Source organism: Phoca vitulina, unplaced genomic scaffold (genome assembly GCF_004348235.1).
Source record: "Phoca vitulina isolate PV1807 unplaced genomic scaffold, GSC_HSeal_1.0 scaffold55, whole genome shotgun sequence".
NCBI lineage: Eukaryota > Metazoa > Chordata > Mammalia > Carnivora > Phocidae > Phoca > Phoca vitulina.
In genome coordinates, this window is record NW_022589758.1 from 3,103,316 (window position 1) to 3,116,689 (window position 13,374).

The window sequence follows — 13,374 nt, forward strand, 5'->3', positions numbered from 1 at the left end:
AATTTACAGAAATAATTAAAATTGATAGATGGAATTTCCACAATATTGAAATTTACTCTCATGTATATTATTACATTTTTAGCATCTGCTACCACTGTCTTGTATTCAACTTTAATAAAAAATGGTAAAGAATTCACGCAAAATTTCATAATGAGTTATTTAATATATCAGAATTTCATGAGGGTCCGTGACTTTCAGAGGCTCATCATTAGAGATCTGGTTCCATCAGATGGAAACGGAATATTCCTGAGCAAAACTGTACCCCCCGCCCCAATCCTGTCAAGAAAAAAGAAATCGATTCAGCAAACCTAATTTGTTTTAAAATTTCAGTAACGAGGAAACACTACATCAAAAACTAATGATGTAATGTATGGTGATTAACATAACATAATAAAAAAAATAAAATTTCAGCAACGAAAGGACTAGCGGAGAAAACAGGATACATTCAACATGTATTAAGCGCCGACTAAGCGTGGAGAGCTGTGCTAGAAGACCAGGCGGTTCAGCCAAGGTGAAGAGGACGCAGCCCCCACCCCGCAGGAGCTCAGGACAGGTAAAATGGTGCTGAGAGCTCTGGTGGATGATTAGGACTCGGGACAGGTGTCCCAGCCAGAAATTCTGAAAGCCATTACATCTCTGCCGCCTTGAAAGTCATGATTTCCCCTTATCCCTAATCATTTGGGTTCAATTCCGAAGAGGAGCAACAGAAACAAAAACACAACATGTCCCCACTCCTGCTCCCTCCCAAACACTGGACTATTTCTAAACTTTTCCCTCAGGATAATTAAGAGTACCTTCCGGTACTGGTACATCGCTTCCAGAAAACTACAAGTCCCTAGGCTGCACGCGCAACCCAGGGGACACTCCCCGTTTCAGAACGCCGCCTTACGCTCCAATCCTGAGCTGGGCCGGTGAGCCGTGGCCGCGCAGCCTGCTGGGACTTGTGGTCCGCTTCAGATTTCTTTTTCCCTGTCTGCGCAGACTCGCGCGGCCTGTGTTCGCCCTTCAGCCCCGCAGAAGCCCAGCCCAGACTTCAATGTTCCCCACCCACATCCCGCTCCATCCCCTCGGGGGCCAACCTCCTCCGGTCACGTGGGAAGCCGTTCATGCGGCGATTGGCCGTGGGCGTTCAGGGGCGGGGCGCGGGGGCCCTGAAAGGTTCCGTGCCCCTTGTCGGGCCGCTTGTTTGGCTGCTGCCGTCACCTCATGGCGACGCGGGTAGAGGAGGCAGCGCGGGGAAGAGGCGGCGGCGCCGAAGAGGCTATTGAGGCCGGACGGGGGGGACGGCGACGCAGCCCGCGGCAAAAGGTCAGTCTGGGAGGCGTCCGCGTTGTTGTACGGCCGGGGGAATGCCCAGGCGAGATTTTTCGGGGTACACATCTTCACTCTCTCCGGTTACCTTTAGCCACGGGACGAACATCCGGCCTTTTTCCTTCCCGGGGGTGACGACAGTGGGAGCAGGTGGGGGAGGATTTGGGACTGGGATCGATGGGGTAGGAGGGAGCGAAGGTTGGGGTTTTGGGGCGCGCGGCAGAGGTGGGGAGAGGGCAGGGGGCGCAGCCTGGTGTGAGGGGGAAGGGGTGCGAGGCGGGGGCGCGCCAGGTGTGACAGCCACGTGCGGCCGGCGCCGAGGAACCCCGGGCGCCAGGTGTTTCTTCTCCTAGCCCCCACCCTCGGCGTGCTCTCCGTGCTCTCCGTGCTCCCGGTGCTCTCCGTGCTTCCAGTGCCCCCGGCGCCGGGCGCCGCCGTCGGAGGGCTGCCTGGGTCAGGGGCTGGCCCTGCGCTTGCCGGGCAGGTGCGCAGGGCGCGCTGCGGGGTGCGCCCGGGCGGCGCGGGCGAGGCTGTTGCGCAGTAAGATAACCGCGCGGGAGCCGGGGTTGCACTGCGCCCCCCTTCCCCCGCCCCCCTGCGCTCCCCGCCACTGCGCGGGCGGGCGAACGCCGCGGGGCTGGAGGGGCCGTTCGGCTCCCGGGCCCCAGGGCTCGTCTCTGGGCACCACTGGCCTGGCTACACGTGGGACCGGCGATGGGAAGACGATGCTGGTGCACTTGGGTCCCGCAGGGTTGGGGGCAGCATCGCATGATAGCCGGTCTTCCCATTTAGCCCTCCCTCCCCTTTCTTGCTTTCTTTATTTACCCTCCTTTCCTTTCTTTTTTTTGGGTGAGCGGAAACTTGAGCGCCTCCCCCACCCTGGCCTTCGGTCTCTCTCAATCTGGGAGACAGGCTGGACCGTTCCCCTTGCCTTACTTGACTCACGTCAAGGAGTTTTCAATGTCTCCCTGGATACAGGAAAATCGAGACCTTCAGAATGGGAGAATTCCACTTGTTCTGGAGTCAGTGGGTGGAGTTCGAAAAAGATTGCACACCAAATGGGGTACAGGGCTTTCAGGGCCCAGGAATGGAAATCCGCGGAGAAAGGCGCTGGAAAGGTGGAAACCCTGTCTCTTTTTCCTTACAGTGGAACTTACTGAAACGTTCAACTTGTTGGACGGCCTGCTTGATCACTCCGCTATTTAATATTACTTAATTATGCATTTGAATACTCTCAAAAATCACTCCTGTGTGAAATTACGAAATAATATTTTTCTTATGAGATTTATGAGCTTGAAAAAGGAGAACAAAGGTTTGGTTTACATCCGAGCAAAGTGTCAAGAATTGGCTTTTAGGGGCTTTTTTTTTTTTTTTTAGATTTTACTTATTTATTTGACAGAGACACAGCGAGAGGGGGAACACAAGCAGGGGGAGTGGGAGAGGGAGAAGCAGGCCCCCTGCGGAGCAGGGAGCTAGGGGCCTGTTTCTAAGGTTGGGTATTTTCATATCTCCCTGCATAAGGGTGTTACTACTACTCAGTTACCTCTCTTTCTTTCTTTGTACTCTAAAATAAAGATCCAGTACTTGAAGGACTGAAAAAGAAGCTGTGGACCGAATGTACTCTAGAGTTTCAAAACTGTCACTTTGGACACTTATTTATTCCCTGAGGGTGGGGAGCCAATCTCAGTGTTTGATTTCATAGATCCCCCAGGGAAGGACTCTGATAGAAAGCCATTGCAGTTGAGGATATAAGTTCCCGTTTATGTCACTAGGATAAGGACCAAAAGTCTGAATTAGGAACTGAGGTTTAATCAACTAGCATTTTAAACGACTGAGATAAGAGGTAATGACCCTTTGAGGCAGCACTCTGGGTAACAGCTGGATATGAATAGTCATATGTGTCTGTACTGTCTCATTTTTGTTTTATCTCCTGTACCTTTTTTCTTTGCTCATGTTTTTCTGGGCATCTTTTTTCCTTTTGATTTTCAATTGACTATGACCTGGAATTGAAATACATGGTTAAATATTAGTTTTTGAATTTTCATTTAAAAAAAATTGGGTGACTATCTTGTGTCTGCAAAACTCACTTATTTCTTTATGACCCCTAATTTTTTTATTTCCTCTGGGTTACCAACTTGAAAGAATATTCCTAATTCTAACTTGACTTGTACTGTATTTTTTCAGGAAGCAGAAATGATGTTTAACTAATTGGAATGTTTTGAAAATATTGAGGGAATTAAAGAAGAGTGACTGTTTAGTCACTGACTTAAAGGGAAAAACAACTGGAGATGGGCTTTATTGGCTCCTAATTGTTTGAACCATCTACTTAGTCATTCTTCGCCAGCTCAGTTAATTGTGGCATTGTTTCATAACTACATCCATTTGAATGGTCTCTTAAGGTAACTCCTTTCTTCTAAGGTTAATATTATAGTACATTTCTTTTTTTATTTTTAAGATTTTATTTATTTATTAGAGAGAGCACATGAGCAGGGGGAAGGGTAGAGGGAGAAGCAGACTCCCTGCTGAGCAAGGAGCCCAACGCGGGGCTCGATCCCAGGACCCCGGGATCACGACCTGAGCCGAAGGCAGATGCTTAACCGACTGAGCCCTTTTAGTACATTTCTAAGGGTCTCTTGAATTGTCTAAAACTGTGCTGATATGATAGCCACTAGCTGCATGTGGCTGTTTAAATGTTAATTGAAATTAAATAAGGGGCGCCTCGGTGGCTCAGTCAGTTAAGCGTCTGCCTTCGGCTGGGGACCGAGCCCCACATCAGGCTTCCCCGCTCAGCCCTTCTGCCCTCTGCCCTTCACCCTACTTCTGCTCTCTCTAGCTCTCTCTCTCTCTTTCTCTCTCTCTCAAATAAATAAATAAAATCTTAAAAAAATAATAAATAAAAATAAACATTCCATTCTCTCTCATACTAGCCACATTTCAAGTGTTCAGTAGCCAAGGTGGCTAGTGGCTACTGTGTTAGAGAAGATCCAAAATATTTCCATCATTGCATAAAATTCTGTTGGACAACATTGGTCTAAAAGGATGGGATATACATTGTCAGGTATTCCAGGCATTTTTTAGAACACCAAGGTCATGGGGCGCCTGGGTGGCTCAGTCGTTAGGCGTCTGCCTTCGGCTCAGGTCATGATCCCAGGGTCCTGGGATCCAGCCCCACATCGGGTGCCCCGCTCAGCAAGGAGCCTGCTTCTCCCTCTCCCTCTGCCTGCCGCTCCCTCTGCTTGTGCTCTCTCCCTCTCTCTCTGTCAAATAAATAAATAAAATCTTAAAAAAAAAAGAACAAAAAAAAGGTCATTACTCTGTAAATTTCTGTGTAGAGTTTGTTTTAGGAGATTGAATTTTTTTAAAAATTAATAGACACTGGTTTTTGAGCAGTTTTAGGTTACAGAAAAATTGAGCATCAATTACAGAGTTCCCATATATTCCCTCACACACATCGTTTCTCCTATTATTTACATCTTCCATTAGTGTGGTGCATTTGTTAGAATTGATGAGCCAGTATTGATACATTGCCATTAACAAAAGTCCGTAATTTGCATTGGGGTTCATTCTTGGTGTTGTACATTTTAAGAGTTTTGACAAATGTATAGTGACCTGCATCCACCATTACAGTATCCTACGGAATAGTTTTCACTGCCCTGAAAATCCCCTATTTATCCCTCCTTCCATTCCCCTGAACCTTTGGTAGCCACTGATCTTTTTACTATCTGTATTGTTTTGCCTTTTCCAGAATGTCTAAGGTAGCTTTGTTTTGGTTTTTAATAATAGATTTTTGATGGGGAATGTTAAAAATGATTGAACCTACTGTTAAACTTATTTATAGGGGCGCCTGGGTGGCTCAGTCTCGGTTGGGCGTCTGCCTTCGGCTCGGGTCATGATCACCAGGTCCTGGGATGGAATCCCATATTGGGCTCCCTGCTCAGCGGGGAGCCTGCTTCTCCCTCTCCTACTCTCCCTTGCTCGTGCTCTCTCTCTTGCTATCTCTGTCGCTATCTCTGTCTCTCAAATAAATAAACTCTTAAAAAAAAAAAACAACTTATTTTTAGGTCAGTAAACCATTTGGAAGGATAAAGATATGTAACCAAGGCTCAGATTAACAAAATCTTACATTTACATCGCGCCCCATAATTTTTACAGCATATTTGCACTTTTGTTGACTATTTTTTATTTTTTAAAAGATTTTATTTATCTGACAGAGAGAGAGACACAGAGAGAGGGAACACAAGCAGGGGGAGTGGGGGAGGGAGAAGCAGGCCTCCTGCTGAGCAGGGGACCCGATGCGGGGCTGGATCCCAGGACCCTGGGATGGTGACCTGAGCCAAAGGTGAGCCGCCCAGGTGCCCTTTTGTTAACTCTTTAGCATCACTGGATGCTATGGAGAAGTCTGGAGGAACTATCATTGCCCTCATTTACAGATGACAAACTGCTCAGCAAGGTCAAGTGATTTGCCCAAGGGGTGAAGCCAAGTCTAAAAACCAATACCCTTTCATCTAGACTATGGTAATAAGTAGTATACTAGTGGGTGAATAGTATGGATTTTGGAGTCAAGACTCTTGGCTCTCTGCCACTTACTTTACTAGCTGTGCAACCTTGGGTGAGTTTCTCAATCTTTCTGAGCCTCAGTTGCATCATCTGTAAAGTGGCGATGATGCTAACACCTACCACATAGGATTGTTGTGAAGAATAAGAGTTGATGAGAACCGTTCAGCACAGTGCCAGGCATGTAGAATTTTACTTGATCTGGTAGGGAGAATATATGAAAGATCCATTTCTCTTGCTTTTAGGGTGCTATTAATTTTGTAAATCTATCTACCAAGCCTTTGTAGTTTTCTCTCTTCCCAGAATCTCTCTATGATAGGTAAAATGAGAAGTCCAGTCAGGGTGTGGCAAGAGTATGGGGTAGGAAGAAACCATTTCATTATCTTGTTTTTCTCCCCATTTGTGGATTTGAATCTCCACTCTTCGGCACGGAGACTAAATAATAAAGTGACCTTCTCTTTACAACATTGTTGTCTATTTTCAAACTTTGGTCAATTTCATTTTCAAGGGGAACCAAAGAGGCAAAGCAGTAATGAGAGTAGACCAGATATAGCACATTCCTTTAGTAATTCCATGTTTTTAGATCATAATATGCCATATTTATATGCTATATTACTGGAAGGTGGTTTGTATGTTATATGTGTCATTTATATTGTTTTTGACTAGAGAAGTGTTTTTTTTTTTTTTTAAGATTTTATTTATTTGACAGAGAGAGACACAGCGAGAGAGGGAACACAAGCAGGGGGAGTGGGAGAGGGAGAAGCAGGCTTCCCGCCTAGCAGGGGGCCTGACACGGGGCTCGATCCCAGGACCCTGGGATCATGACCTGAGCTGAAGGCAGATGCTTAACGGCTGAGCCACCCAGGCGCCTGTAGAGAAGTGGTTTTTCTTTTGTTTTTTTTTTTGTTTGTCTTTGTGTTGTTTTGTTTTTGTTTTTAAGTAGGTTCCATGTCCAGCGTGGAGCCCAAAGTGGGACTTGAACTCACGACCCTGAGATCAAGACCTGAGCTGATAGGAAGAGTTGGACACTTAACTGACTGAGCCACCCAGGCGCCCCAAGAAGTTTTTTTTTTTTGTAACTGAAGTATAGTTGACACGTAAGGTTACATTAGTTTTGGGTATACAACATAGTGATTCAACAAGTCTATACAATATGGTGAATTATGCATTTACCACAAGTGTAGCTACCACCTGTCACCATATAGTGCTGTTACAATACCTTTGACTATATTCCCTGTGCTATACCTTTTATTCCTGTGACTTATTCATTCTATAACTGGAAGCCTGTACCTGTCACTCCCCTTCACCCATTTTGCCCATCCTCCCACCACCTTCCCCTCTGACAGCCATCAGTTCTCTGTATTTATGGGTCTGTTTGTTCTTTTTGTTTGTTTATTTGTTTTGGTGTTTTGTTTTTTTTTTAAGATTTCTATTTATTTGAGAGAGAGAGAATGAGAGAGAGCACATGAGAGGGGTTAGGGTCACAGAGAGAAGCAGACTCCCCGCCGAGCAGGGAGCCCGATGCGGGACTCGATCCAGGGACTCCAGGATCATGACCTGAGCCGAAGGCAGTCGCTTAACCAACTGAGCCACCCAGGCGCCCCTATTTGTTTTGGTTTTTTAAGATTCCACATACAAATGAAGTCATGGTATTTGTCTTTCTCTGACTTTTCTTACCATAGTGCTCTCTAGGTCCATCCAGTTGACTAGAGAAGTTTTATGTAGGAATGTATATGTCAAATCTAGATGCCATAAAACCAGGTGTGTGTGATTTGCTTGTGTATGGGATTCTTTACAGAAGGATTCACTATAATAGATTTTTTAATAATATGCTGTTCACATTTTACACTTTACAGAGAGCTCTCTTTCAAAGGAAAGAAATTTGAGACCTCTCTGTTTCCTGCAATGTGCTAGGCACTTAAAATGTGCTTCCATTCTAATATCTACTTACCTTTGCAGAGTAGGTGATCTTCCCAGGTGGATAGATACGACATCTGAGTCTCAGTCAAATAACAGAAAACTTGCTTAAATAACATAGCTCAGAGTTGATGAAGTTGGCCTAGAGTTGATACATAATTGTGCAACCGATGTACCCTACTGCATGGACAGTTTCTGCTTACCTAGCAAATTTTAATCTAATATCCCAAAGAAATTCCTTTGCCTTTTCCTCCCCTACTCTCCCCCTTCCCCCTCCTTCAGTTCCTTTTGGTTTGGTTCTAATCTGCTTATCAGTAACTTTTAGTTAATATAACAGATGTGACAGTATTTTAAATGTATAAAATAATGTACAAGTTTAATATAGTATTCATTAACACTGAGAATTAGCTATGTTTAAATTTTTCCCAAGTGGAGCATTTCCAGAAGAAAATAAAAATGGGTCAGGTGACCCTTTAAGGATTTGAACCCTGAGAGTATATTTTTATGATTCAATTCATTTCCTAGTTGAAACTCTCTTGGTACTTAGAACTACTTAAATTTTATTACTTGATGGAAAAGACATATAAAATAACCAGTGTTGTCCTCCTGTGCTATCAAAATAATTTCCTTAGCATTTATTGCTCAGGGTGTTGATTTGCATTCTGTGTTACACTTCCAAAATATCCCCCAGAACGACCCCCATTCTCCCCAATTTCACACTCTGTAGTCTGCCATAAGTAATACTGCTAAACCAGCACTTCTCCACTTTTTTTCTTTCCCTACTTTCAGAAAGGTCAGTGTAGAATGGTTTGGCAAGGAAGATGTGCCAGTAGCTTAGAAGCACATTTTGCTAAGTGTTTTATGATTTGGGCCATATTAAAAGTGAGAATGTAGGCATTTTGCATAATTTGCAAATGCATCCTTATTCAGATATTATTATAACAGTTTTGCATGCTACAGTTTATATTGATTATATCTAATCTTACAACTCTAGAAGGTAGATAATGTGTATCCCTAGTTTACAGATAAGGAAACTGAGAGGTTGATCTCCCTCATGGCTGCATAGGAGGCAGTAAGTGGTATGTTTGAAGGTCAGACTTTTTGGGTTCCAAAAGTTGTCACCCATGTGCCATATGTCTTGTGCTCTCTTAACACATTTCTTGAGAATAGTGAATAAAAACATGCTCCTTGTTGAATGTAAGCTAAACTCGGTGGTGGGTCAAAAGAGTAATCATTTTTTGTTAAATGAAAAGAAATTGTGAAGGGTGGGTTGGATCACTGGGGGTATAGAAAAGCTATTATGATCTGGGAAGTTTTGAGGGGAATTTGGACCCTTACAGGTTTCATTCCTTTTGTTTCACTGAGGCTTTACGTCAACTTTAAGGTAAATGATTTAGGAGGTATGCTGTACTTTAACTCTCTGCAAAAGCACCTCCAAGTGTAATTTGTAAAAACCTGTCTTAAAGTCCACACAGCACAGTGTTAACAAAGAGCTAAAGTGGTCTGGGTAAGTAGGACAAGGAAAAAGAGAAAGCTTGATGTTCAGAGGTACATCATGGTTGGTCCACGTGGAGCTGGTGAAGTGTGACTTCATAAAATTGGGACGGGTTGTTCCATTTAGGTAACCCATAAAAGTAGAAGACCACTTTACATCTTTTTTTTTTTTTTTTTTTAAAGATTTTATTTATTTATTTGACAGAGAGAGAGACCACGAGAGAGGGAACACAAGCAGGGGGAGTGGGAGAGGGAGAAGCAGGCCTCCCACCGAGCAGGGGGCCTGATGCGGGACTTGATTCCGGGACCCTGGGATCATGACCTGAGCCGAAGGCAGTCACTTAACGACTGAGCCACCCAGGCACCCTGAAGACCATTTTACATCTCAAGAGTCTGTGGCTTGAAGATACTAATTGTGTGACCCAGGCCCTGCCCCTCTGCAAAATAGGTCAGGCCCAAGCATATTTCAGCAGCTTTGGGCATTGAAATTTTGGGGTTTCCTGATATTTTTGCTGCCTAGATAGGTGTTTAGGCTAATGCTGCAGGTATCTTTCAGTTTGCAGATTATCATTGAATTACAGTTTTAGAGCTAGAAATGATTCTGCAAATCATGGAGTCCAGCACCCTTTATTTTTATAAAATAGTCATAGAAATTAAATGCGAAATCTAATGCCATCATCCTTGTTTTAAAAGGCAAATGATGTGCATAGTCTAATACAGATGTTAGCACCTACCACAGATGTTAGTAGTGTCTACTTACTACTACAAGAGAGATCATAAGGCTAAAGAAACTGAGTCCCAACTAGACCTTTTCCGGACCTCTTTGCTCATTTCTTGGCTTCTTCACCAGTGGGGGAAATCTGGTTCCCTCATCCTAACTTCAGTGCTGGTTTCCCTCTTTTTTTCTCATTTACCTATTAATGCCTCTGTGTGCTCCCGTGCTCAAAACATATTGCGACAGATCGTTGGCAGCCTTTTGCTGCCAAAAGTTAGGAGTTGGGACAACTCCTAGAACTTATTGCCTCCAGTTTATATCCCTCCTCAGAACTCTGTCATTGCTCTGGTTTTACTCATGTATTAATTTATGTTTTTGGTTAACAGCTTTATTGAGGTATAATTCACATACCATACAATTCATCCACTTAAAGTGTACAGTTCAGTGGTTTTTAGTGTACTCACAGAGTTTTGTGACCACCACCACATTTATTTTTAACATAACCTTGGAAGAACGTATTCTCTGGAATGATACAGAGAAAGCTAAGAATTCAGTCTCTGCTTTCCAAGCCCTTATGTTCATGACCGAGGACAAACTACTTTAAATTATATCAGTGAGACTGTTTGTTCATCATTCCTGCCTATAAGGTAGTTCTGAGGATTAAATGAGGAAGTATATCAAGTACTGTTGGAGAGGCTTCTGAATGAACCAGAGGAAATGGCACTTCTGGCTCCCTGTCTTTGTACTTGGTACCAGGGCTGTATTCCCTAGAGATGGATCTGCTTGGTTAAGGGTACCGAGATAAGGAACCCTCTCAGACCATGGTTTGAGTGTGTTGGCCTTCTAGTCTCTCTATTCCTGTTCCACCACAACCAGGACAGCAGTTCTGAAACATTTTGGTTTCAGGATCTTTTTGCATAATTTTTAACTATGTTTTTGTTTTTGTGGGTTATATCTAATATTTCCCATATTAGAAATTAAAACAAATTTTAAATTATCATTCATTTAAAATGAACTCATATTGTACTAATTATCTATTGCCGTGTAACAAATCACCCCAAAACTTAGTGCTTGAAACAACATTTATGATCTTACTCTTTCTATAGGTCAGGAATCTGGGTGTGGCTTAGTTGGGTTCTCTGCTTCAGGGTCTCATGGACTGCAGTCATCTGAAGGCTTGATGGGGATGGATCCACTTCCTAGCTCACTCATGTGATTATCGGCAGGATTCAATTCCTTATGAGCTGTTGGCTCCAAGGGTGCCCTTGGTTCCTTGCTACATGGGCCTTTCCATAGGCATCTCACAACATAGCTGCTGGCTTCATCAGAATGAGCAAGACTGTCAGCAGAAGAGAGAAGGAAGTTGCATTCTTTTGTCACATGACCATAGAGGAGACAGCTCCTCACTTTTGCCAGATTCTCTCTTCATTAGAAGTCAGTCACTAGGTCTAGCCTGCATTCAAGGGGAGGGGATTATACAAGGTTGTGAATACCAGGAGGATCACTGGGGTCATTGGGGCCATGTCAGAAGCTGCCTGCCACATATCAGCATAATGGTTTTTGAAAATTAAATACTGATTTTCCAAAATAACAGACTCCTAAATACAGAGAACAAACTGGTGGTTGCCACAGGGGAGATGGGTGGGGGAATGGGTGAAATAAATGAAGGGAATTTAAAAAAAAGTCAAGATGTCTTGATTTTTTTTTTTTAAGTGAGAAGAAGAGTGGCATTATTTTATGTTTTTGCAGGTTTCTTTAATGAATGGCTTAATAGACAGCTGAATTCTCAAACCTGCTTCTGGATTCAGTTGATGACAATATGCCATTGTAGTTGAAGTATACAAAGACAGTCTGGCCTTACACATGTATGTAGTTGGAGCAGGGAGGAGTGTTTTAATAGCTTTTTTAGACAGTTGTGGAAATTCTTTGATATTACACCAAAACTTGGCAAGTAGTAGTTCTTGCAGGTTAGTTGCCAATGTGGGATCTGAAACTTTACTGAACTTTTAGTACTGTCATATTAAAATCTAATGGTCTGTTTTGCACTTTGAATGGATGTTCTTTTCCCCATGCATCATTTTGTAATATCATCTGTTAGTCACTTGGAAAGTATTGGTTTACCAAATTGCATCGATCTTCCAAATGTTGACACATTTTGCTATATAATATCAAAATAATGTTAGTATCACTACTGATGTCATCAGGAGAGTTTTTTTTTTTAACAATATTATTAGTTCAGGTGTACAGCATAGTGATTTAACAATTCTTTACATTACTCAGTGCTTACTACCGTAAGTATAGTCTCCATATATCACCATACAGTGTTATTATATTATTCACTGTAGTTCCTATGTTGTACAGAAAAGTCCTAAGTATTGGGAAGCTCTCAAACTCGTGGTAGCAGATAGTTTTAAAAAAATTCTAAATTTTGCTTAAAAACTCAAATTTTATCATTGGCAACAAATACTATCTGTTGTTTGCCTTGAAGTAACAGGCTCACTTCACTATATATATATATATATATTTTTTTTTTTTTTTTCTTTTTTAATTTGACAGAGACAGCAAGAGAGGGAACACAAGCAGGGGGAGTAGGAGAGGGGGAAGCAGGCTTCCCACGGAGCAGGGAGCCCGATGCGGGGCTTGATCCCAGGACCCTGGGATCATGACCCGAGCCGAAGGCAGACGCTTAACGACTGAGCCACCCAGGCGCCCCTTCACTGTATATATTTTGGAGAATACGTTTGCCAAATACCCAGGTCTGAAGTCTGAATAAGTCTGGTTGGGCTTGTAGTTCAAACAGCTGCATTAGTGGTTTTCTTTACCATCCCATCACACTTTGGTGTGCAGCAGAAGTGCTTTATGTGTACTTTCTATGTCTTCTCACAGTTAAAAAGATGTAGACTCATTGGTTGAGATTTAATAAAAATTTGTAATTTTATTGCTTCCTCAAGGGCATTTTTAAGTAAAAATGCCCCCTCCCCCTCCATTTAGAGTACATGGTGGTGAAGAAAACCATGACTTAGAGTTTGGTGCCCCTGCCTTGATTTCTTTACTGCTTTTGTACCATTAGTGCAAGTGTTAACACCAAAAGACCAATAATATCTCTGTATTATTATGAAAATAATGTTTGAGGTTGCAGACTATCTGGAAGGGTACACAGGGACCATACTTTGAGAACCACTACCCCTGAGTTTTCTCAGAAGTGGGCTCTGCTTTCCCTTGTTTTCCTGTTTTGTTTTGTTTTTTTCCCAAGACCATTCTGTCAGGAGAGAATAGGTTTATTTTTCCTGGCCCTATTCCTAAACCTTGTTCTAGGAATGTGGAATCCCAATTATTACTGACTCAACTGCTTTATCTTGTTAATGGAGCAATTCAGTAATCCT

At 43.1% G+C, this 13,374-nt stretch overlaps 1 protein-coding gene across 2 annotated transcripts in view; it reads left to right on the plus strand.

The window, feature by feature from the left end:
* Positions 1 to 1,133: 1,133 nt before the first annotated feature.
* The window catches only part of TXLNG (taxilin gamma), a 64,583-nt gene continuing 52,342 nt past the window's right edge, over positions 1,134 to 13,374 (plus strand). The window contains exon 1 of one of the 2 annotated variants that reach the window (XM_032389598.1): positions 1,134 to 1,308. In XM_032389598.1, the coding sequence (XP_032245489.1) occupies positions 1,207 to 1,308 (102 nt within the window). In that variant the 5' untranslated portion in view covers positions 1,134 to 1,206. The remainder of the gene's footprint in view (positions 1,309 to 13,374) is intronic. The other variant, XM_032389597.1, reaches the window with a different exon arrangement.